The 24,868-nt window shown below is 39.4% G+C and overlaps 1 protein-coding gene across 2 annotated transcripts in view; it reads right to left on the reverse strand.

Moving 5' to 3' along the window:
* The window catches only part of stac (SH3 and cysteine rich domain), a 54,580-nt gene that overhangs the window by 16,801 nt on the left and 12,911 nt on the right, over window positions 1-24,868 (reverse strand). For both annotated transcript variants that reach the window (XM_041813013.1, XM_041813012.1), the window contains 5 exons: window positions 17,092-17,225; window positions 11,004-11,085; window positions 9,167-9,273; window positions 7,214-7,295; window positions 6,607-6,674 (listed from right to left, as the gene is read on the reverse strand). In XM_041813013.1, the coding sequence (XP_041668947.1) occupies window positions 6,607-6,674; window positions 7,214-7,295; window positions 9,167-9,273; window positions 11,004-11,085; window positions 17,092-17,225 (473 nt within the window). The remainder of the gene's footprint in view (window positions 1-6,606; window positions 6,675-7,213; window positions 7,296-9,166; window positions 9,274-11,003; window positions 11,086-17,091; window positions 17,226-24,868) is intronic.

A 24,868-nucleotide genomic window follows, 5' to 3' on the forward strand; every position in this document is an offset into this window, starting at 1 on the left:
CATAACACCTAGAGGAATATTTCCCTAAAAGATAAATAATGGCTTTTTAAGACACTCAACTGCATTGTTTTGTAAGCAAGGGCTGCCCCCCCCCCCTTCTTTTTGTCACTATAGTAATGAAGAGGAGTGTTGCTGCTCTTTTTTTGCTTGCTGAGTGCACCCTTGTGGAATGGCAATGCAGCTGATGGATGAGTCGAGTTAACAGCGGGCCACAAGGCAAACTGCCTGTGTGGCCCGAGGGTGAAAACAGCAACATAAAGCAGCAGCAATCCATTAGAGCTAACTAAGAGCCACTCACTGGCCTTGAGAGGCTCTTGGTGCTGTGGGAGTTTGGGACACTGAAGAGAAGGATGGGCAGGACAAGATAACAGCCTTCTTTTTAGCAGCTAATCCAAAAATAAGGCAGTAGTGAAGTTGAAGTGAGGGAAAATGTAGTCATGGTAATGCAGCAGTCTTTAGTTCTTTAAAGGGATACTTCAACATTTTGGCAAATTCGCCCATTGCCATAATTCCTATAGTCTTAGTAATAGGTTTGTTACCTTCAGTTGTCGGTGTAAGCTATTTTTAGATCGCCACTGCCGAGTTCAGAGCTGCTGTGCCAACTCAAGTTAAGCAGACGGTATTCCGGTTTTCCCTCATCAAACTCATCAAATACACAATCCAGCAACTCCAAAACGCTCTCGTGGACAAGTTGTTACCTGCACATCCACCACACTATGAAATAATCATGGAACATTACGAGACGGAGATGTTTTAAAGCTAAATGCAAAGCCGGAACTACACTCCAGACATGGCTGCTGCACTGTGTCACTCTGCCCAGTGGTTTACTCAAGAAATAGTTCCGAGTATTTGCTTCATGTGTCGTAATGTTACATAAGTATACGTTATTATTTCATAGCGTGGTGAATGTGCAGGTCACAACAGCATTTGGAGTTGTTGGATTGTGTATTTGATGAGTTTGTTGAGGGAAAGCCAGAATACCGTCTCCTTAAATTGAATTGGCACAGCAGCTCCGATTTTTCTTGTTTAAGTGGTTGATCGATGATGAATCGATGATTATGGCATACAGCTCACAAAAATAAAAAATTCACTATCTCAAAAATATTAGAATATCACAAAACACTAGTCCAAAAAACATTTATTACACAGAAATGCTGATCGTCTGGAAAATTATTCTCATTTTTGCACTCAGTGATTGGTTAAATCTCCTTTTGCACAAATGACTGCATCTATGTGATGTAGCATAGAGCCGATCAGTCTGTGGCACTGCTGGGGTGTTATGAAGCCCAGGTTGCTCTGATCGTAGCCTTCTGTTTGTCTCTATTTTTGAGTTTGGTGTATCTCATCCTTCTCTTGACATTTTCCACAGATTCTCTACGGGGTTCAGGTGAAACCAGTTGGCTTGCCAATCAAACACAGTAATGCCATGGTCAGCAAACTACTCTCTAGTAGTTTTGGCTTCACTGTTGGCAGGTGCAAAGGCCTGCTAGAAAAGGAAATCAGTATCTCCATTAGGGGTGGGAGGTAAACTGGTATCGATATGGTCACCAGTAAAAGTTCTGCCTCGGAATGGATTTCCGTAACACCGTCATTACCGTTTAACAGGCTTGTTTAGTAGCAGTGCCTACGCTAGGCATAACAGATGCTAACACTAGGGTAACAAAGTGATGGAAAACAGCTCAGTCTGGTGAAAAAATTCAATACTACAACTGTCCACTTGAGGCTGGCTGCAGAAACACCGGAAGTCACATACCCAACACACGTCAAAAAGACATTATTTACACTAGAAATAAACTGGTCTAGAGCCTGGTTCAAAAAAACAAAATGTATCACATTAGCTAATGTCTTCATGGGCACACATTGTACGGGGAATGAATGATTTTTTGTACCACAATCATCACTATTATCTTTAGGAAAAACCTCACTCCGCGTCTAATTGGCACGTATCATTTGATTGACAGATAGCTTGACAGGCAGACGCTACCAGCAGAAGGCTAGCTTTGATGATAGCTTAGCTGACAGGAAGTCGAGCTCAACAGCTCTTGCCGTTAGGTTGATCCAAAGTTCAGTTGAGAGCAATTTCAATACGTAAGCCGCCACAGATTAGCTTCAAAAGTTGTTTGAGTCCGCCTATTGTAATCAAACGGCTGACGTCACACAGACTCTGTGCAATTCTTTTACAGTCTATGATACAGACCCACACTATAACCCCTGCCTCCTCTTCCCCCTTAACTATTGCAGACTTATGCCGAAGCAGGTTAGCAGAAGGGTGGAAACATCTTTTCCGCCATGAAAAGCTTTCAATGCTGTTTCTAGCTATTTATTGTATAAATAAATGAGGTCAAGTTGTGATAGAACTGCAGCTATATTCCACCAAGCTTATGGCGAGTTACACAGAAGTTGCTGTCTGTTGTTGCCTCACATGACTGATTGGTCCAAACAGCGTCTGGTTCCACACAGACATCGCAGACTAGAGCTTTACTAGATGGATTTGCCTGATGATGGACATGGAGACGGACCTGGTGATAACATATTTAGGCCATATAGCCCAGGCCTAATCTCAATAAGCTTCTCAGCAGATGGAAGCAGGAATGCTCTTAAATCTCCTGGTAGATGGCTGACAGTATTGACTCTGGACTTGATAATAATTAACTTTCATCTGAAAACAGGACTTTGGACCAATGAGCAACAGTCCAGTTCTTTATCTCGATTTGGAAAATATCTGTCACATTCTTCAGGTACGCAACCCACATACTAACCTCTGCTGCTCATCCCTCAAATAAATGTCCCTTACAAATGTGGCTCCATTTAGAAGCAAAACAAACTTTCCAACAGTATAAGATTTATTGCCAAGAAGCACTGTTAAAACAAAGACATGACCTACTAAACACTAAGTTGAGTTTAACCTACACCACATCTGTTAACATTAAAGAGAAAGGTCAGTCAGCAGTGGGAGCTCTAGATGTTTTGACTTCACACAGGCTACTGTTGCTTTGTCCATCTTAATATACGGCCCATGTTCTATAATAATATTGATAATGGCAGCTCTGCAAGGTCAATTCACACATTTTTATGGCAGCAATAGTTGTTTGTTGATTATAAGTGACAAATTTAAGACTTCAAATGCCAAAAAATCTGTTGACTGGAGGAAGGAACAAGAATCAAATCTCATTTTTAAAGCCAACAGAAAAAATCACAGCATGAATCAGAGTATTTTACTTTCAATTGATTTTGTGTAGTTTTACACTAAACCTGAAAAGTGTGAACAGATGGGGGCCCTGTGTGTGACTGCCTGTGTTCCCATTTGTGCGTGTGATCCTCTCATCTCAAATTGGAGGCTCCAGCTCTGGTGAAGTGGCAGTTTTTCGAACGTTTTTCTCTGCTCATTACCCCGCAGAGCCTCCATCTGTCCGTCTGCCATCCTGAGCTAATGGACCTGTCTGCAGACAGACAAACAGCCCGCTGCCAGCTGTGCTCGGTCCAGCCTGAAAATGCAGCATAATGTACGTTGAGACCCATTTTTTTGTCCTTGTATGGTTATTTGTTCAATTTTTGTTTTTGTACAAGTATCTGTGGTCTTTTTCCACTGTTGACAATGTAGATAAACATGCTAAAACCATCAAAGTAAACACAAGACACGTCTGCAAGTTGAAAATATGTACAAAGAACACTGATACTAGAAGCACATCCCTGACAAATCCCAACATGAGAGTGGATAAGAGGAGAAAGATTGGAAACATGGTCATGAAATATTCAAGGTTTCCCTGCAGGTGGTGGTGATATTCACAAAGGTTTAACCTTTTTCTTTCACTTGCATGAATTTTGTATCATCAGCTCTGAATCCTTAGAAAATAAATACAGCAGCTCTGAAGCCAGATCTGCAGATCCAACTTTACTGTGAGGTCAAGGCTTGTCTCTATCAATGCAGGCCAGCTAAGACTTGATTTGTTATAGCAGGAAAATAAGTTTTCCCCTCAGTGTCCTGGGAAAAACTGCAGTGATGATGGAGGTGGTGGGGGGGAGTCAAGTACAGCATGCTTAATGATCACAGAACAGACTGGCTGGGTATCAGTTTTCAGAATAACCACACCGAGTTCAGGCACTGGTCAGTGAACAGACAACTCTCAAGAGGTTTCTAAACAACTCCAGTGATACATCACTTAAGAATCTAAGCTGCAAAATAAAACTGTGAAGAAAAGCTGAGTGAAAACTTTCAGCCACCAGCAATACTAGGCTAATCTTTAACAACATAATTTAAACTATATTTCTCTGTAAGCCTTTTACGATTAAATGTTATACTTCTTAATTTTAGACTGGACTTTTGAATGTAATGTTTTTTATTCTTTTATAAAAAGTGGCACTAACTGTAACTTACAACAACATGCATCCTCAAAATCTTGCATTGCTTCTGCATGTCTGCATGCCTCTCCCTCTGCACAGCTACTGGCTTCACACACCCCTGCACACTTCAGACACACTATATGGACAAAAGTTTTTGCCCACACCTGTTAATTACGATCTCAGGTGTTTCAGACCTGTCAGACCTGTTGCTCCCTCAGGTCAAGCACCTAGCTATTCAGTCTCCATTTACAAACATTCTGATACTGATACCTAGATGGGTCCTTCTAAAGCAGCGGTTCCCAAAGTGGGGGACAAGACCCCCAGGGGGGTCACATAATGATTGCTCAAAAAAGCAGAGGAATTCAAAATGATTTTAATCAATATAGTCATCCATTATTGTAAAATCTAACCTAAAAATTAGTTTAATTAAAAATAAAACATTTTAATTAAGCAAGATCTGTGTCTAAATATAAGTAAGGTTTACAACTATCCCTTAAAATGTCCATTTATACTGATGCTATGTGCAAAATTGTACACTTTAACCACCTCCAGGGAGCGTGGGGTCCCTGGTCTCTGCCCCTGTTATTTTGGGGATCACAGGCTAAAAAGTTTGAGAACCCCTGTTCTGAAGAGCTCAGTTACTTCAAGCATGTTGCTGTGATAGGATGCTATTTGTCAGCTAAAGTCAGCTTTAAGTGATATTATTAGAAAGTGGAACCATTTAGGAACAACAGCAACTTAACCACGAAGAAGAAGACAAATCACAGAGCAGGGTCAACGACTGCTAAGGTGAATAAGGTGTAAAATTCGCAGACGCGAGACTGATTCCAGAGCTGAAGACTTCTGAACTTCCACTGGCATTAATTTGCGAATAAAAACTATGCTGTGGGAGCTTCATGGAATGGGTTTCTATTGCTGAGCAGATACATGCAAGCCTCATGCTTTTGGGGAGGGCCCTTTTCTAATCCAACATGACTGTGCCACATTGTACAAAACAAGAACTATAAAGACATGGTTTGATGAGTTCAGAGAGGAGGAACTTGACTGGTCCATACAGAGCCCTAACCTTAACCCCACTGAGTGCCTTTAGGATGAACTGGAATGGAGATTGTGAGCCAGGCCTTCTTGTCAAACATCAGTGCCTGACCTTTTGAATGCTGTACAGAATGAATGAGCACAAATTCCTATTAAAAACACTCCAAAATCCTATGGAAAGTCTTCTAATAAGAGTGGTGGTTGTTAAAGCTACAAAAGGAGGAATAAAACCATATTAAAGTACATGTATTTGAATACAATGTCATGACAGCCCCTGTTTTTGTAGGAGGCAGGTGGCTGAATACCTTTGACCATACAGTGTACATGTAACAGGTGTGTAAAAAAGATGATATAATTCATCAAAAGTCCACTCTTCTTTCAAGGTTCAGATATTTACTTTTACATGTAATTGTATTTTATATAACTTAAAATTTTGTTTTAATTTTGCAGTCTTTCTGCGATGGCATCTCTTCCTGCATGTTAGCACAACCCTCCTCAGATGTTTAGAGGACACACTGAGGAGGAATAAGTGTCTGTATACGCTCTCTCATTCAGTGATAAAATACTGTTTAAAGTGTTAGTTTATCAAACTCAAGCTGGGCTAGCAAAGCACGCAGGTGATTTTCTTACTGCATTTTATTGTCTCCTTTGAAAAGGTGTGCATTGAGACCCAGATATGAAGTTTCTGTGCCGAAAATATTTTATTTTGCACAGGTATGCAAGCCCTGTTCTGTTTTTATTATCATTTATTTTCTTTGATTCATATTATGTGACTAAATGTAAGTGTGAACTGGTTAAATTCATTATAATTCACTGTAAACTGCCACTGTTCAGTAGGAAATAAGCTTTTAAAGGAGCTTTACAGCTTCTTTGTGGTTCCTTTTCAATAAGAAACTTTAAAGCCATGCAATCAGACTTATATTGACATGTTTTGTCAGTTTCACATGTTTTTGTGCAAAATGTATGAGATTTAAATGGCACACATGTATTTTATACAGACAGCTTGAGGCCATGCTGAGGAGAAGTGTGCGTGTGAGATCCAGATATGAAAATATTTTACTTTGTAAGGAATGGCAGCAAAATAAATCCTGCTCCAGTTGGTATGAAAGCTCTGGTCCTGTCTCATCCTTAACAACACAACTCAGAGAGAGATTCTGTAGTGAAACGAAGTGACAGGCCAGACAGGCTACATACACATTGATTATAACAATTAAACATATTTGAACTCACCGGTAAATCGTCAGGTTTTCTCTCTGGCTGGTTGTAGTGCTCTGTCCCATTCTCAATGACAGTGAAAACTGTGGAAAAAAAATAATCACTTATTGCAATACAGCAGAATCAAGTTTAATATGGTGACAAAAAGCAACAAAGTTTGGGGTTTTTTTTGGCACATATTCCAAGCAAATGAAACGTACTTGCATTCTGTGCTACTTTTAGAAACTTTCCAGGAAAGGTTATGTATTTTTAGCCATGAGTGGATGCAGAGAAAAGATCAGGGGGTCATTACTGATAGTCTCTTATAAAAGTATGAAATTTTTCAGATAGACACAGATCATGAGAATTATAACCATGCTTCGAAGGACATTTGCTAAAACCAGCATCTCCTCCATCCTTCATGCTCAGGGTCACTGCCTTGTCTCTTACTGTAAGGATAATAGTTTGGCTGAAAACCTGACTACCACCAACCAAAGAGCTACACACAAACGCTGTTTAGAGCAGGGCCAACAGCAGAAAGAATAAAGGTCAGTGGAAAATAGAAAAGAAACTCATTGGAGCAGTCACAATGGGTCATAGCTTTGCTCCTGATAGACAAGAGTGTAACAAATCAGACGCTCACCATCATCGCTGTGTTTTCTCGTCAGCTCCTGCCTGCTGCTGTGAGCCACCACTTCCTCTGGAACCTTATCCAAGTCATTTGTCTGCAGAGATAGAATGAGATTAGAGAGACAGATCAATAGATGTGGAGAGACAGAGATGGAAATTAAAGGATCAACACAGATATTTAGGGAGAAAAATAGAGATGGAAAGAGAAAGACATGAAAAGAGATAAATGAGATGGAAAGTGGTGGAAATTAGAAGAGGCAGATATATAAGAAAGCAGAAAGAGATAGAGGGAAAGAGAAGAATATATAAAATGGAGATGGGCTGAATTCTCAAATGAGAAAAGCATTTCTCTAAACATTAAGCTGAAAGTGGTTTGTCATTCATATTAACAGATTAGACTGATAATCATCATGCATTGTTTTAGTATGTTTGCATAAGAGTGAGCAAAAGTCTCCACAAATCTACACAAAAGTCCCTTGTCTATTGCTCACTGATCAACACTGAATAGTTGATTCTCAGTGAAATTCTCAACTCTACCAGCTTGTAGCCATTCTTTCATTGTTTGAGCATCACATGCAAAATTATTAGTGCTGTCAAACAGTTACATTATTAAAATCACAGTTAATCTTGCAATTTCTGTAGTTAATCATGGCTCATCTCCCATTTGCCACGTTTCACATTTTACACTAAATATCGTATGGACAAAAGTATTTGGCCACACCTGATCATTATTGATCTCAGGTGTTTCAATCAGACCTGTTGCCACAGGTCAGATGAATGAGTCTGGGGTTGGCAGACGCTGGGAGAACATCACCTGAATGACTTCATTGTGCAAACTGTGAAGTTTAGTGGATTAGGGTAATGGTATGGAGGGTTTGGGCTTGGCCCCTTATCTCCAGTGAAGGACAGTCTTTATGCTTCAGCATACCAAGACATTTTGTACAATGCTATGCTTCCAGCTTTGTGGTAAAAGTTTGGGGAAGGCCCTTTTCTGTTCCAACATGACTGTGCCACAGTGCAAAAAGCAAGGAATATAAAGACATGGTTTGATGAGTTCAGTGTAGAAGAACTTAACCCCATCATGTACCTTTGGGATGAACTGAAAGGAAGAGTGTGAGCCAGGCTTTCTCATACAACATCAGTGCCTGACATTATAAATGCTATACAGAATGAAGGGAACAAATTCCCACAGAAACAGTCCAAAATCTTGTGGAAAGTCTTCCAAGAAGCTGTTATAGCTGCAACAAGCTATCTTCATATTAAAGTAAATGTATTTGAATACAGTATCATTACAGTCCCTGTTGGTGTAATATAATCAAATATATTACTAGACCGTACTCTCTGTTGTAGATTGAATCCATTATCTCTCTGACTTCCCTGCTTGTTTTAATAAAACTGCTGTTTAGTAAACATGATGTTTATTGAGTCTACATTTGGAAGCTATTATCATAAGCCCTGCTGAGATCACATTGTCTCACACACCCATTCACAGCTGCAAAGGACAGGGCGGGATTGCTCAAACACAACATCTCCCAGACTGCACACACAGTTTAGCTTACATTAGTGGTGATAAGATATGAAAGACCCAGCCACACACATGGAGAGGAGGGCTGGTGAGTTTGGCGCTACAATCAGTGCAGTCCATCTTCAGAGCTGAAACATGAGCATTTGTACAGACATCTCTCCCTATCTCTGCCTGGACCAGACTGCCTTTATTGGTAGTGTTTACAGCCCTGCAATGGCAGTATCTATGTAGACCATCAGGACAAAATACAACAAGTAAAACCTCAGTTGAACTCACAAATATTTATGTGTCCACAGGTACATTTGTGCTTATGAAGCCAAGAAGAAAAACAAATCTAACTTGTTTCAGCTTTAGTTTACCTTTATTTGGCAGTAGGAGGTAGTTTGTGTTAATGTGGTGAAGACAATTACAACCAGACATCATAAATTATACTTTTCTTACCGAGTTTCTGTGTGGTGACTCAGACCCGCTGGACCTCTTTGCTTTCTGCGCTAGTGATGTCCCAAACCTCAACGCCTCATAGACAGGGTCAACTTTATTCCCACAGGCTGAAGGAAAATAAAACAAGACATGATTAAACAACAGCAGAATGTCCAACGACACCTTCACCCCAGGCAGGTAAATCTCATAAAACAGGTGGAGGAAATATTTCAAGCATTGACTCTAGAGCAGCAGTCCCCTTAAAGTTTCTATGCCAAGAACCCCATTTAATCACAAATCTCTGACTGAGGCCCCCCTTTTTAAAATTTCTTAGATTCTTCTTACAACCCAAATTTCAAAAAAGTTGGGCAACTGAGTAAAATGGAAACTAAACCCAAATAAAAATTCACTATAAAACAAACAACATTTCGGATATTGAAAATGAACATTTTAACATTTCATGAAAAATATTGGCTCATTTTGAATTTGATGGCAGCAACACATCTCACAAAAGTAGAGGCAGGGCAATGTGTACCATCATGTAGCACCCCCTCTCCTTTTAACAACAGTCTGTAAACGTCTTAAAAGTGAGGAGACCAGTTGCTGTTGTCTTACACTTGTCTGATGTCGGGTTCTCACAACTCAACAGTCCTGGGTCTTCTTTTGTTTGATAATGCACCAAATGTTTTCTGTCAGCATCCAGACTCTTTGACTGTGAAGCCAAGCTGTTGTGATGGATACAGTATTTGGTTTAGCATTGCTCACTTATACTATATATGCAAGGCCCTCTCTGAAAGAGACGTTGTCTGGTTGGGAGAATGCGTTGCTTAAAAAGCTCTGTAGTTTTCAGCATTGATAGTGTCTTTCCAGATGTGTAAGCTGCCCACGCCAGAGGCACTAATGCGACCCCATACCATCAGAGATGAAGGGTTATCACCTGTGCACTGATAACAATCTGGGTGGTCCCTCTTCTCTTTAGCTCATGGGACATGGCAGCCATAGTGTCCAAGAATAATTTCAAATTTGATCCATCTGATAACAACAGTTTTCCATTTTGCCTCAGTCCATTTTAAATGAGCTGTTTTTGGTAACACTTACTTATGTATTGCTACCATCAAATTCAAAATTGAGCTACTATTTTTCATGACTTTTTAAAATGTCTCAGTTGAACATCTGATATGTTGTATTGTGAAAAAAATATGGGTTCATGACATTTCCAAATCTTTGCATTCTGTTTTTTGTTTTTTTGTTTTTTTTACATTTTACACAGCACCCCAACTTTTTTAGAATTGGGGATGTCAATTTTGAATAAAAATATCAGAAATTAAATCAAGAATTCCTTTATAAATTTATTCAGAGTCGTTTAATAATTTTTGTCTGATCAATAACCACAGTAGTGATAGTGTATATAGTTTTTTTCACATCATTAATCTGTTAAATAAAATTTGATCTTTCTTCTGTTATTTACAGTTCTTGCAGCTGAGCCAGTCTGATCGCCTTGTCCTCTTTTTTTTTTCTAGAATTTTTCAAATATTAAATTGGCATTTATTTTCCGAGGGAAAGGGGACAAAAAAGTCAAATAAGTTCTAAAGAAAAGAACATAAATTTACTTATCATGGGAAAATACTGTGAATAAAGATAAACAAGATAAGATAAACTTGTCCTGTCTTATTGCTCAGATACATGAGGTCCAAACAACAAGTTTCTAATTAATCTTAATGGTTAAAAATTTTCAGACATTTTGTCACTTTTCCTCATGAAGGAGGTGATGATGAACCCCGGTGCTAGACTAGTTGAGAACCACTGCTCTAGTAAACGCTGGAAAACTGGAACTATTATAGAGATTTAAGCTGCTCACCAATAGGCATAACTTCCTTGATGCAGCCGTACTGTTCCTGGATCAGTAATGGAGAGCTGTAGTACCGCCGAAAGCCTTTTGGCTGAGGAAGAAAAGAAAGAGGCATCAGACAAACCGACATACAGCCTCACAGGTCACAAATTGCTGAAAACAGCTCAAGTTAGACTTTGATAAAAAAAATTAAAAAAAAAGCAAGTGACAAACTTCTTCTATGATGACTTATTCACACTTTAATCCTCATTAGTTCCTGCTAAAATTGCAAATTTGATCAATGCTCAGAAAAGAAATAACCTGACAGGTATCATGCAATGAAAAACAGTTTCAATATGAGGAGAAACCCTGAGGGGACAGTAGGTGGAGTGGGACGCGGATGCTGAAGGGGCTTACAACATGATGCAAGACCCAGTCTGCACTGTCCACACAGCAGAGGAGTATCATTAGTTCCACTTAATTCAAATCAATTCCAATGTTTTCATCATTTGACAGACATTTTAAAATATTAAACAGAACAATTTTTCATACAAAAATAATAAATAACTAAAAAACCTTGACCATGGCTGTAGTTTCTGACTGCAAAATAACCTGGTCTAAAAATCCTGATTTACCTGCCTGTCATGTCCTCCTCCTACCTCCAGAGGCATTGAAACATTTATCATTTCTATTCTCATCACCTTCCTGCATCCAATCAATACTTCCCCATCAGACTTGTAAAGTAAAGAAATGAGTCCTCAATGCTCCTCAAACTCTGCAGTAATAATTAATATTGATGTATGTCTGCCTTCAGGTTTTTCAATTTGTGCACGCCTTTAGGCATACACAAAAGTCTTTCTTGTTTATTTCTACAAGATCTGCCCCCCACCCCCACATTTATGTACATTCTTGACATCCGAGTGGCAGGTGTTAATACCTGAATTATAAATAAGTCCTGATTAGTTCATCATTTGACACTTCTCATGATGAGGCAGCTAAAAGAAGCAACCTTTGAGTTTTCCAAGCTGTTATCAAGGCTGGATACAGCAGGGTTTTAACTGCTGTGAATATTGGGCATAATAAATCAAATAAAAAATCATAATTAACAAACAAAATCTATAATAGAGGTGAGTTTTTTCTCTTTTGTATTAATCCAAGACTGTCTTTTTAAGCTTTTTTGGCCTTCATTTAGACAGGACAGCTAAAATGAGAAAGAGAATATAGTGGGAGAGAGTGGGGGAAGACAGGCACCAAACATCTCACAGCAAGAACATTCCTGGTTTAAACCTCGGTTAGACTGGGAATTTCTGCGTAGAGTTTCATTGTTGTTTCTGTGTATGCCTGGGGTCTATCTGAGCACTCTGGCTTCATCCTGCAGTCCAAAAACATGCTTCTTAGGTGATTAGTGGTTCCAAACTGCCTCAGTTATCTTACTGCCACGTCATATCTTGTTTCTGAAGCTTTATTCTCTTCAGTTGTGTGTTTTTTCTATACCCAGTCCTAACTGTTCTCTCCTGCAGCTGCTCAGCCCAGTCAAACATCTGTATTTTGCCCCTGTCTTCTCTTTTGTCTTGGAACTAGGTGCCGAGCTTTCCAGCACTTTGAAGCGTTTTCCCTGAGTGTTTTGGGAGTTTTGTTCTGCACTTTAACTTTATTCTTGATTTGTTTGGACTGATTTTCGGGCTTCTACCAGGGCCTTCCCCCACTGACATTAAGCTTTAATAAATATTTAAATGTGCTCCAGCGTCTTTACTTATGTTAGGATTTTGACTTTAAATGTTTTATGTAAATATTTTCATATTATATATTTTTAAAGTATTTTTATTTGAACCTTCATTTGCCTGTTCTAAGTGTTGGGGATGTTCTCAAGGCAACTAGTCTAAGATAATCTCAGAAGACAGCATAAATTGAGCACCATCTATTCGTAACTGTCTGTAGGTTAACAGTGTTATTTAGGTTGTAGCGAACTTCAACAGCATTAGTCCCACCAGCTTTCTGTCCTTGCAGGTTAACGTCCATATGCTTGTGGGAAATGTGGTCACACACTGCTCTGGTCAATGTAACTTGACACAGTCTACAAACATCTCAGTTTTTGAACCAAAGATACTACATGTCATGCTGCTTCTATGAGATGATATCTGTGCTTGTTTACATCCAGGCAGTAGAGCCAGAAGAGAAGGTTCACTAGCCAGGGTTACAGCTAGTCCCAGTTTACTGAGGCCTTTTTATGATCTATTACATCAGTCCAGACCATCAGGAGGAATATAGATTATAGAGTTATTTTAATGTTATATCTAATCTATCTGTATTGGCAAGGATGGAGGCATAGGATTGGTTTCATTTAAACTTGAATATTGGGGAGCTAATATGAGGGGGGGAAATGGAATAGTGAAGAAAAAATGGCAGGTGTAATTATAACACCTCTTTAAGCTTGTTAGCTTAAAACTTACTGAATAAAATCTTGAAGAATTAAATTAGGAGTGTATAACTGAAATTGATGTAAAGTATAAACCCTGTGGAGTAGTTCGGATAGCAATGACTTCCTACTGAGTGTATCTGTGAATGTATTAAGCATGAAGTTACTACAGATGTTCCGATGCCATTTTTTCCTTCCTGATACTGATTCCAGTACCAAGGTGTTGGGTAACAGATGATACCAAGTACCAATTACCGGTGTGAACTTTCTGAAGAATTGATTTCCAATTTATAGTGCTAACATTTAACATGGCTCAATGAAGCAGAATATAAAGTTAAATCAAACAGTATTGGATTGGTGCATCAACTTGTGTCCTCACCGATAGCAATACCAGCATTTTAAGCAGTATTGGATGTATTTTCGATTCTAGTATTGGAATCGGAACATTTCTAGAAGTTACATGTTTATTGACACGTTGTTGATTAATAATCATGTTTCATATGAATTGGAAGGACTCCTAGACACTCAAACTCAACCATACTGAATATTCATCACAAATCTGTGGGTCAGAAGATGCATAACCAACCTCCTTGTGAAATTAATCAGCTTATGTTTGCTTTACTGATTCAGTGAATTCATAAGATAAGATACTGCTGGTTTAGACTCAAAGCATGAGGTAATTTGATTCCTTTAGTAAAGTCATGTTCAAGCCAAGAGAAACAAGCATGGCTGCAGAAGTGTCCAAGTTTAGAGCAAGTTGAATTTCAGGCTAAACTCCACTGGGCAAACTTCCCTTTTTGTGCCTGACCCCTCAACCTCATTTTCCACTCCTGAGAGCCGATCATATCTGCAGGCCTCATCCCGCAGGCCTCCAGTGGAAAGACATCTCAGAAGGGAGAGAGAAAGGCAGCTTCATCATTCTCATACGCCCGTTTCTTGCCGCTAATTTAGAGCAATTCAACAAATTTAATTTATTCAAGCCAAATTTTCTCAGTCAAATGCTGTGAAGGAACGAGATAGAAAAGGTAGGAAATCACACATAATATGACCTGACAGGGCTTCAGTGTGGGATGTGTGCAAATGACTAAAGAGTACACGTTCAGTTCCTCACTGCCAGTTATCAAGACTGAAAGTGATGAATGTTTTTTGGCATAGTGTGACTGAATTCTCTACCAATAAAACCCCACTGCCCACCCAGACCCTTCAACCAACCAGCCTGGTTTTAATGCTGAGCAGCAGATCATGAGAGTGAATCCCTTTATGCTCCATAAGCTAAAGAGTTTATTACAGAGCAAGGGTCATTTCCTCTGACTTGTGAGGTCATAAAACTGAAAATCAAATTCATTGACTGCACTAATGCTAGATAAATAGTCCCTACTCGGTGAGAATGCTCTTTCTTTTTTATGTCAGCACTCTTAGACTCAACACTTTACTCCAGCTTCATTTTTTGTCTCTGTTTGGCTTGTATTCAGAAGTAATGAGGAGAGAAACAGCTTTATTAAATCAACAGAAGGAATTATATCGTTATCAAACTTTGGATTTTGGTTAAACAAAACAACAGAGATGTATAGCAAATACTTTCCGAGTTTCACTGAAACAGAGCCAAAAGGAAAAGTGTTCATAGTTTTCTTGAGCCTGCTGGAAGCTGCAACTGAATTAAAGACAGCAATAGGCTGCTTTTAACAGCAGCATATTGGCGTTAAAATATGGATAGACAGTTATATTTCCTGTAGATAAAGTCACGCCTGCTTCATGCTGACGGGCAATCAAACCATTAATCCCAATACGAAAGGGCTCCTGTGTGGCCTTCTGTACAACAAATGAACTTTAAAATCATGATCTTTTACAACTTTATTTTATTTTTCACCCAGCCAAAGCATGGAGCCATATAGAAGAAGAGATGGTATGTCATCCTGCAGGAAGAAATTTTTTAAGATTTAAACGTCATAAATTTACGAAATTATGAAGTCAAACATTTATGAGACAGGAAACTCAAAGCTAACCGGGCAGAGCAGATGGATTTGCCAGTCTGTCATCAGGCAAATCTATCTTGAAAAGCTCCAATCCACAACATCTGTGCAGCACTTAACATGGTCAGACCAATCCACTCTTACCAATGGGGGTAGCTACGGGCAAGAATTCAGCTGAACTGAAAACCCACAGCAATGGCTTCCGCTTATTGTAGCTGTTAGCTCAGCTATAGCAGCAGTTTTATCAGAACCAGACCACATTTCTTTATAAAATAAAGAGCAAAGAACAGCACTGCAAGCTTTTTTTGACAAAAAAGATGTTTTTGCTCTTCTGTCGAGCTGCTTTGGCATGAGTTTGCAATCGTTACGCTGGACGGGGGCTTGCACTGTGAGTGGTAGCGATTAGCTTAGATGTAGCTGTAGAAAAGAGGCAGTTTATCAGACCTCGACCACATTTCTTTATCAAAACAAGAGCAAAGAGCCACACTGTAAGCTCCTTGTGGCAGAGAACACGTTTTCACTCTTCTTCCCATTGGCCTCGCCATACTTTTTTTTTTTTTGAGATTTTAATTTTTTTTTGTTTTTCACTCCCGATGTACATGTGTGACTGTTGAGAGATCATCAAGGTAACTCCATAACTGCTGAGTGGTCATCAGAGTGACTCTGCCGGCATTTACACTGGAGTTTAAAATCGACGCACTTGCAGCATTGTTGGCTGGAGAAATTAATTCTGTCTCTCCCCTAAGGATGCCCCGCCCCCATCTATGATGCAACACCAGCTAATCCATGGTGTTTTCACACATGCACTGAACCTGAAATTGAGTGAGCTGCCTAGGCAAACGCAAAACTGAGAAATCTTTCACACTGACTTCCAGCCTCTCCCCCCGACTCTGTCGTGATATTTCCACGTGAAGTTGGGTTAGTCTATGTGTGTGAAAGAGGCAGGGAATATTTCAGAAAATTCACCACAAGCCAGCCGGGGGAGGGTATGATATTTATTCTACACGACTAGTGAATCAATAACTCATAGATTTTCCCGTCTGGCAGGAAAAACCTCACACTGTGAGGGTCATGAATGAGCAACTCCAAAATATTACAGAGAAGTGGAGAAGTTTCTAGAAAAAATTTCAGGATTGCATGTGAAAAAGATTCACATTGAAAACTATGTAAGTTCATGACACTGAAAACTTTACAGTCTGTGCCTTTTTCAATTTTGAAAACTGACATTGATAAATAAATGATGTGATAATTATTCCAAACATTTTTACACCTCTTTATTTCACAGGGAAACCAAGGCTGGACTTTCTACATAAAGAGACATCACAGATGAGACTGTGATAAAGAACATGCGAGTGTCACTCTTTCCATAGTGCCTCTGGGTGATTGTATTGATCCTGAATTAAAGGATTTTTGCTGATGATGAGAGGGTTTTTTTGCACTCTCCTGTTACATAACACACACACAGACACACAGACACACAGAGTGATGATATAACGATGATGAGGACGATGACGAGGATGGATGGGGATCGCAGATGTACCAGCACGCTAACACATTGAGTGTGATTTCTGAATAAGCACATTCTGCTGGGAGCTGCTCGCACTGCCAATTCTGATCTGTCTGTTTTGGTTGCTAATGACATCAGTGATTAAATTCATGAATTTCCCAAACTGTTGACAGCAAACACAGTACTGTCTACTTTATGACTGCATGATTCTGTCATGTGTCTCACCAGTTTGCCCATGCAGCGCTGCTGTCCCACTCCGTTCTCACATTTGTGGTGCAAGCTCATCTTGCAGGCTTTGCAGCGGAGGCCGTGCTTCGCCGTGTTTCCTGCCAGGAACACCACATGTTTGGCTGTCGTACCTGATACACACAGAGAAAAGAGGCGTCAGGTTCAGTTCTGTCATGTCAGGACAAGGACTCATATACAGTTCTCCACTTAACAGCAAACTGCACACAAAATCAGAGTACATTTTAATTCTTCAATGCCTCATTTATTCATTGTTTTAACACAGTCATTCTTAGCCAGAGCTTCTGGAGTCTTTCCCAGCATGCACTGGGAAAAACCTGTGAAGTGACATGTGGACAATTCATCGGGGACAAAATTAAGCAAATGTGACACATGATGTTCACTTCTGCAAAAACATTTTTTGACTGAACTGAACCTCTGGTGTCTCTATCATTTCGAAGTGTTCAGTTCTGCAGACGACCTTCTCCTGTTGTTTCCTGTCTCACAGGTGCTTCAGCAGTTTAAGAGGAAGAAAGTTCATGTCTAACCTTGCAAAGCAGATGGATACGCCTGTTTCCGTGTTTTTCACTGGCAAATCCATCTTGCAAAACTCCCGTCTGCACCGTCTGGGCCCGGTCAGAAAGTGACAGGACCAATCACGCAGCCAAGCACGGAGGAGTCGTGACGTAAGCAAGCAGCAACAAGATGAGGTGCAGATATGGCTGAAGACATTAGTGTGGATGCTGCTAAAGTGTAAGTTTTATCAGAACTTGATATTTCTTCGTTAAAAGAAGAACACAGAATAGAATTTAGTTGTTTTGTTTTCAAAAATGACAAGAGTTGTGTTCTGACATGTCTATAGTTACCATGGTTCGAGTTCGAGTTACTCCTCGGTAACAGCCACATCATGTGTTTTGTTGCTCTGATTGGCCCGTAAAGATGAGACAGACAGAAGGTTCATCCAATTACATCTGAGTTTTTTTTCCAAAGCCTCTGCCCTTTCCCAAACACTGTCTATGAGAGGTTTTCCAAATGGATGTGTGAAACAGATCCATGGCGTGTTAGGTTAGTTCTTGTCTTCATGGCAGAGAAAAACTTAAAGCTTGTATGAAATTGTACCAAGAGGCTGTACAAAGAAGACTGATGACACGAAGGCTGCCCAAAAGGGAGGCCAAAACAAATTGGGCTCCCCCTACAGTCTTACTGAAGTATAGGCCATAAGCTCTAGGGAGTAGACATGACTAGGAGTAGCTAAAAATAGACCTTTAATGTTAAAAAGTCTGACGAAAAATGTGTTTAGCTTTTTTCACAGACACTTAAACAAGACTAAAATGTTATAGCTGCAGGTTCAAAAGGTTTCAACGTCATTAAGCAGACATTTTCACCCAAAACGACAAGGAGTAATAAAGCTACGCTGTGATAGCCTTATTTTTTTCCCCTGAAAAATAACAACTCTTTTAAAAGCAACAAAGATCTTGTTTTTAATTCATTTGTGCCATAGTATATATCCATCTTAAAATGTATATCCCTTTTTTTAAACAGAATAAAAATGAGTTTAAAGTGGTGAAATTTAGATAAAAGTGTCAAAAATGGGGCTAAATTGGCAAACATGAACATAAAAATTTGTAAAAGTGGTTGACAGTGGAAATATGGGCTTAAAAGTGGCAGAATTTGGTAGGGAAAGTGGTAGAAACAGGTTGGATTTAAGAACATCTTGTATGCTATTCGCGGTGGTGATAAAGTAGCATCAGCTTTTTCTGTAAAAACCGTAATAAGCTCAATAGCTTCTGCATCACGAACACACCGTAATCCGCCATTATTGTTTTGGATCAATAAGAACATGCGGGGTAAGTGGCCTACGCCTATGTGTGACGAAATCGTTTCAAGAAAGATGCTGTTGGCTGTCCACACTATGATGACCGGTAAGGGCAAACAGTCTGCAAAAGTGAAACAAAACGGCTTCAGTAAGAGAAACACTTCAACTTCAGAGACGCAATCAAAAGTCCAAACGAACTTCAAAAGGGGAAACGCAATGCAACTGACAAAACGCTCTCCAAGAATCAAAAACAAATTCATGATGGCAAACGCGCTTCTAATACAGAAACAATTCCACACCCAAAACGATCCTAATCCAAAACGCGCTCCAAAACCAGAAACGACAAAAAGCACCTGGCCTCCAGGGGGCACTCTAGCAGGAAGAGTGAGAGGGAGAGACAGACAGATGGAAGAGAGAACGAGCTGAGGACGGACTTACCAGCCACCATACCACACGGAGACGAAACGGAAAGCATTTACAGATATTTTCACTCGGGGACCTAGTTTCAAAAAGTAGCGTTTATGGCCTCCTAAAACGCTGTTTTCGTGTGGATGAAACGGCAATACAACAAAAAACTTTTGCATATACTCCTGAATTCACCTCCGTGTGGACGGGGCCTGAGTTTCCAGGCACCAAATGGGAATAGTTGAATAAAGTTTGGTTACAAAAAAAAAAAAAGGTGTAAATTAGTGTATTTTTCATCTATTTATATATGGCGTCATTTGTATTTATACATGACTCTAACAATGTGTAAAATCTGAAATTAAGAAAAAATGCATAAAAATGGAAGCTGCTGCTCATTATTATTAACACATTTGTGATAATCCCTGAAGAAATTGTGTTTGCATGTAGAATATGAGAGATAAGTGTTCTTTTTTTGTTTTTTATTTCAAACATCAGGGTTTTGTATGGAAGCCCATTTCCGCACCTTAAAAAAATGTGAAAGTTAGGCAATTCTTAAAAAACAAAAAAACAAAAACAAAAAAAAAAAAAACCTAAGTTATAATTATTAGATAAAGTCATAATTATGGGAAAAAGTCACAATTATGAGAGAAAAGTTGAAATTATGAGTTCAAAAATCCTAATTATGAGATTGTCATTATTACGTGATAAAAAGTCATATTTATGAAATAAAATGTTGAAATTATGAATTAAAAAGTCTTAATTGTGACACACAAAGTCATAATAACTAGATAAAAAGTTATTATTACAAGATAAAAAGTCATAATTTCGTGATAAAAAGTCATAATTTTGAGATAAGGAGTCATAATTACAGGATAAAAAGTCATATTTATGAGATAAAATGTTGAAATTGTGTTAAAAAGTCTTAATTATGACACACAAAATCATAATTACTAGATATAAAGTTATAATTACAAGATAAAAAGTCATAATTACGTGATTAAAAAATCAAAATTTTGAGATAAGGAGTCATAATTACAGGATAAAAAGTCATAATTATGAGATAAAATGTTGAAATTATGAGATAAAAAGTCTTAATTATGAGATTGCACAATTGCACAACACTTCGAAATGATAGCGATACCAGAGGTTCAGTTTAGTCAAAAAATGGCTTCCATAGTTGTGCACTTAACTGCCACTAAAAGAGTTAAATTCCCCAAAATCAAAGAATATTTGATATTTATGATCAGGTGTGATCTTGATTACAAAATAATGCAAAAGAAGTTGGAAAACCGTGTTTGCCTGTAAAGGCTTAAACTCGTTGTTTTGACTCGGGCTGTTAACATGTGCTCAGTATGTGACTACCAACACTTCTGCAGCCAGCCTAAAGTGGACACTTGCTTCTTTTTTCAAAACTAGAAGTTGCTGCTAGCTTTCCTCCCACATATCAGGGTATCTCATTTTTTTCATATCAAGCATGTTTACCATTAACAGTTTGAAATCCGTGTGGCGACACTCTTCCTGGCAGTTTGGATCACTCTACACAAAAGCTTCTGGTAAGATAATCTTTAGAAGCAAGACAAAATCTTGACTGCTGTGGAAGGGGGTAATCAAGCCCCAAATCTGGCTCATTATTGTGTAGCATGCACCTTAATTTTATCTTTGTGTTTCACCTTCCATGACAGTAACCATCCAGACTGCAGTGGTGTTTTATCTGTCAGCCTTTCCACTCTAACAAGAGGGAACAGTGTTACACAGTCGCAGTGCTGTTATTAGCAGTGGTCTGGCAGCAGTGCACTTCTGGCTCTTTATTGATTAATCGATAAGCACGTGCCCCACTCTGGCCCACACTCTGCATGTGTGCATGTGAAAGTATGGACATCCCAAGTACTCATTGATTGGATGCAGTGGAGAAAAGTTTCATCACAGGAAGATTTCGAAGTTTTTTTCACAGTTGTCAGGTTGAGTCATTTTTTTTTTGTGCTTTGTGAATGAGCAACAAGTAGAGCAAACATCTGCAGTATTTCAGTCCTTATTATGCTCAAAATGCAGCATACTGAGAATGATAGGCAGGGTAAAGAGGGTCAATGAGCAGAGGTAATACTGCACTGTGAATGTGAAACCAAGCAGAACACCTGATCCCTAAACACGACTGTCTGCTCCTCACGTGCTGTAATATGAACATGGTTTTCCAAGCTGTAAAGCAATGACAGGCACCCAAAACTCCATAATGACTGAAATCGCTAGATCTGTTTTCCCCATTTAAAGCTCTGGTGTTGCTTGGATGAGCTTTACTGACACACTTCGTTAACCTGAGACGGAAACCGAGAGGAATGTGATCCAGGCCTCATCAGGAAGGCACAGATCACCACAACAACAACGACAGCAACACAAGCAGAGGCAATGAGTTGAACCTGAACCAAGTTTTAGGTCACTCTGAATCAGTTGTTTAATAAGCACTTAGGATTTTACTCTACTAAATTCATTATGGCAGTTTGAAGGCTCTCAAAGTCAGGCCAGTTCCTCTGAGCGGGCATAGGAGGAATGATGAGGTGCAACCATGTGTGAAATATTAGAAGGTAGCAAATCAGTATGTTTCAGCAGGCTGATACAGGAAACCAACATTGTTGTCTTGTTTCTGTAATGACCTCATTTTCCTCCTCAACCAGAAAAGAGTCCAGGACTTTAATACATCTTTAAGAATTTACTTTGTCCTCTAATGACCCATTCTTTCCACTGCTTTCATGTGGAGATTTTGCTCCAAGCGGACTTTTGTGTGTTTTGCATGAGGAGAAGCTTCCGTCTAGCCATAAAGCCCAGATCAGTGGAGGGCTGCACTGATGGCTGTCCTCCTGGAACTCTCTGGAACACCTCTCTTACTAAGGTCCTTCTCCCCCAATTGCTCATCTCAGGGGTTAGAGCTTCTTTCTTCTACACAGATTGGCCAGACTCCACGTCATCAGGTAAATCTATCTTGCAAAGCTCCAATCTACAATATCCGTGTCAGCCCTGAAAACGGTCCTGACCAATCAGTGCCATTTAAGGAGAGTGAGGCTAAGGGGGTTTTGTGGTATTGTAGCCCATTAGCAATGGCTTCCACCGGTGTAGCTATTAGCTCGGATGTAGCTAGAGCAGGGGTCATCAACTCTGCACAAGGGCAAGCTTTTTCTAGACAGATGCTGCGGGGGCCAGACATTCATAAACTAAAAGAATCAATATTTTGGTCTAATTAACATATTCTTCATTCTTTTCCTTCCAAAATGAATGAAACTTTAAGCTCTTAACAGTGAGATCTGTCCTTATCACCTATACTGCAGCCAACCACAAGGGGGCGCTTGAGATATTTTAGCTACTTATTTCTGAAGCCCTCATGATGACTATCACTGATACTAATATTAATTATTAAGAACTTTTTTTTTTCATTTTTAAATTTTCTGAATTTAATCATTCTACAGGGGCAGATGAGATGCCATGGGGGGCCTGATGTGTCCCCCAGCCTCCAATCGATGAGCAGTGAGCTAGAGTATAGCAGCAATTGAATTAGAATTGGGACAAATTTCTTTATGAAATAAAGAGCAACCAATTAACAGCACAGAAATCTATTCATGACGGAAAGTGTTTTTGCTCTGCTGACCTGCTTTAGCATGAGTTTGGGACTGTAACGAGCAGGGTCAAGTTGTACTGTTTACAATGACTGCTACTTCTGTAGTGATTAGCTTAGATGTAACTGCAGAATAGCACCAGATATTAAAACAAGAATGAAAAGCATCTCTTAAGAGAAGAGGTGTTTTTGCACGTCTCCTGATAGGCTTTGGTCACCAGCCACTCCTGATCCACCTTGCCATCCAAATGTGGCTTGCCACCTCTAATTTTGAAAACCCAAGGAGGTCATGACCAGCATCCTGAGCTCAAAACGAAGTACAAATTGAAAGAAATCCCCTTCTTTTTCACAGTCTATGCTTTACTCAAAACTCAGTAAAGGACAAAACGTGCACCAAATACTGCATTTCTTCTTCACTGTATCTCTTTTGTTTTTCCCACGCTTTGGTTCTCCCTCCTGTTCCTACTCTTCTCCCCCACAGCATCTCTCTCCCGCTGCACACTCCTTACATTACAAACACATTGATCCATTAAGCCACTGTTCTTAACTTCACGCCTCCTGATTTCCTGTGCAAATAACCTTCATCTTGACGATAACTGCTCCACCTCCTCTTCATTCTAAGCTTCTCCAAAACTCTGACCTGAATGGCATTCTTTGGTTTATTTGCAGACTTTAATTAGTCTCTCCCACAGCCTTAAGATTCTTTAAACCACTGAAAATCCCATTTCCCCATCTGGGGAATTAAGATAGTTAGGCTGTCAATGCTGAATACTTTGCTATAGGTGGAGTACATCCATATTTATTGTTTCCATCTGTGATCAGAAATGTATAGGGTGCATTTACTGTTTTTGGAAACATAAACCACTCAGAGCAATTAGGATTATCATGCAGGCTGCAGAGATGTCTGTTCTGATTTGAAGATCTCTGCCTCAAACGTGGGAGTTTACTGACTCAACTATTAACTGTTAAACGATATCATATGGGGTTTTTCTTCCGGCAGTTATGTCTGGAAACCAACCTTTTAAAAAAGAGGGAACACAATTTAGAGTGTGCCATATTAGTGTCACTGTGAAGCAGTGCTTCTTGTCTGTAGTTAAATATTCATGTTGTTTTTTGTCTTAGCCTAGCACTGATCTATGTTAAAATGAATAAAGTCATAAAGCTTCCATAAGGAATTGTTACTTGGTTATGGAACAGACTGGAATTAATGCTGATGCTCTTCATAACCTACAAAAGCAAACAAGACTATCAGCAACAAGACTGGCAATTTCTGTAAAGTTCTCTTAATGGCACATACAAGCTGCCATGGGGTAGGTGGATATACAGTTTCTCTTAGCTCTGCTCAAAAGATGCTCCCTGGGTTAGTCAAGCAGCATGCATGCAAGTAGCTAGAAACCCCCATATAGAAGGATACATTAGTGCCAATGCAAGCTGAATACAATAAAATTAGTTCAGAGCAGTTATTACATGGTAGCATGAATCTGAATATGAGGACGCAACAAACTTTATGCTAAAAAGGAGGAAGCTGGGGTGGAGGAGGTTAAGCTTTGCCACCAGCAGCATGGTGCATCAGCATTAATGCAAGCAGGGATTAATGAGAAGTACATCATATTTAAATACACCGCTGTGTTTAGAGAAAGAGCTGTGGTTGGCTGTAGGAGCTGGGAGACAATAGTTGGGGTCAGCTGGCCGTCAGCTGGTCACGGCTGAGCGTATGACTACCTTGTCCTACATGAACTAACGCTGAGCTTCATTCAGTGATCCAAACAGTGGTTAAAAAGCAGAATGAGATTTTTCATCAGAAAGTCAGTTTGAACAACAGCCCTAACAGGAGTTTTAAACAGACAGTCCTGTTCATTATTCATGTTTCATGCCTAGATATTTGGTGGGGTAAAGACTTCTAAATGACATTAATGCTGCTAAAAAATACAATTTCAAGACAATTTTCAACTCCTTGA

Source organism: Cheilinus undulatus, linkage group 18, assembly GCF_018320785.1.
Source record: "Cheilinus undulatus linkage group 18, ASM1832078v1, whole genome shotgun sequence".
NCBI lineage: Eukaryota > Metazoa > Chordata > Actinopteri > Labriformes > Labridae > Cheilinus > Cheilinus undulatus.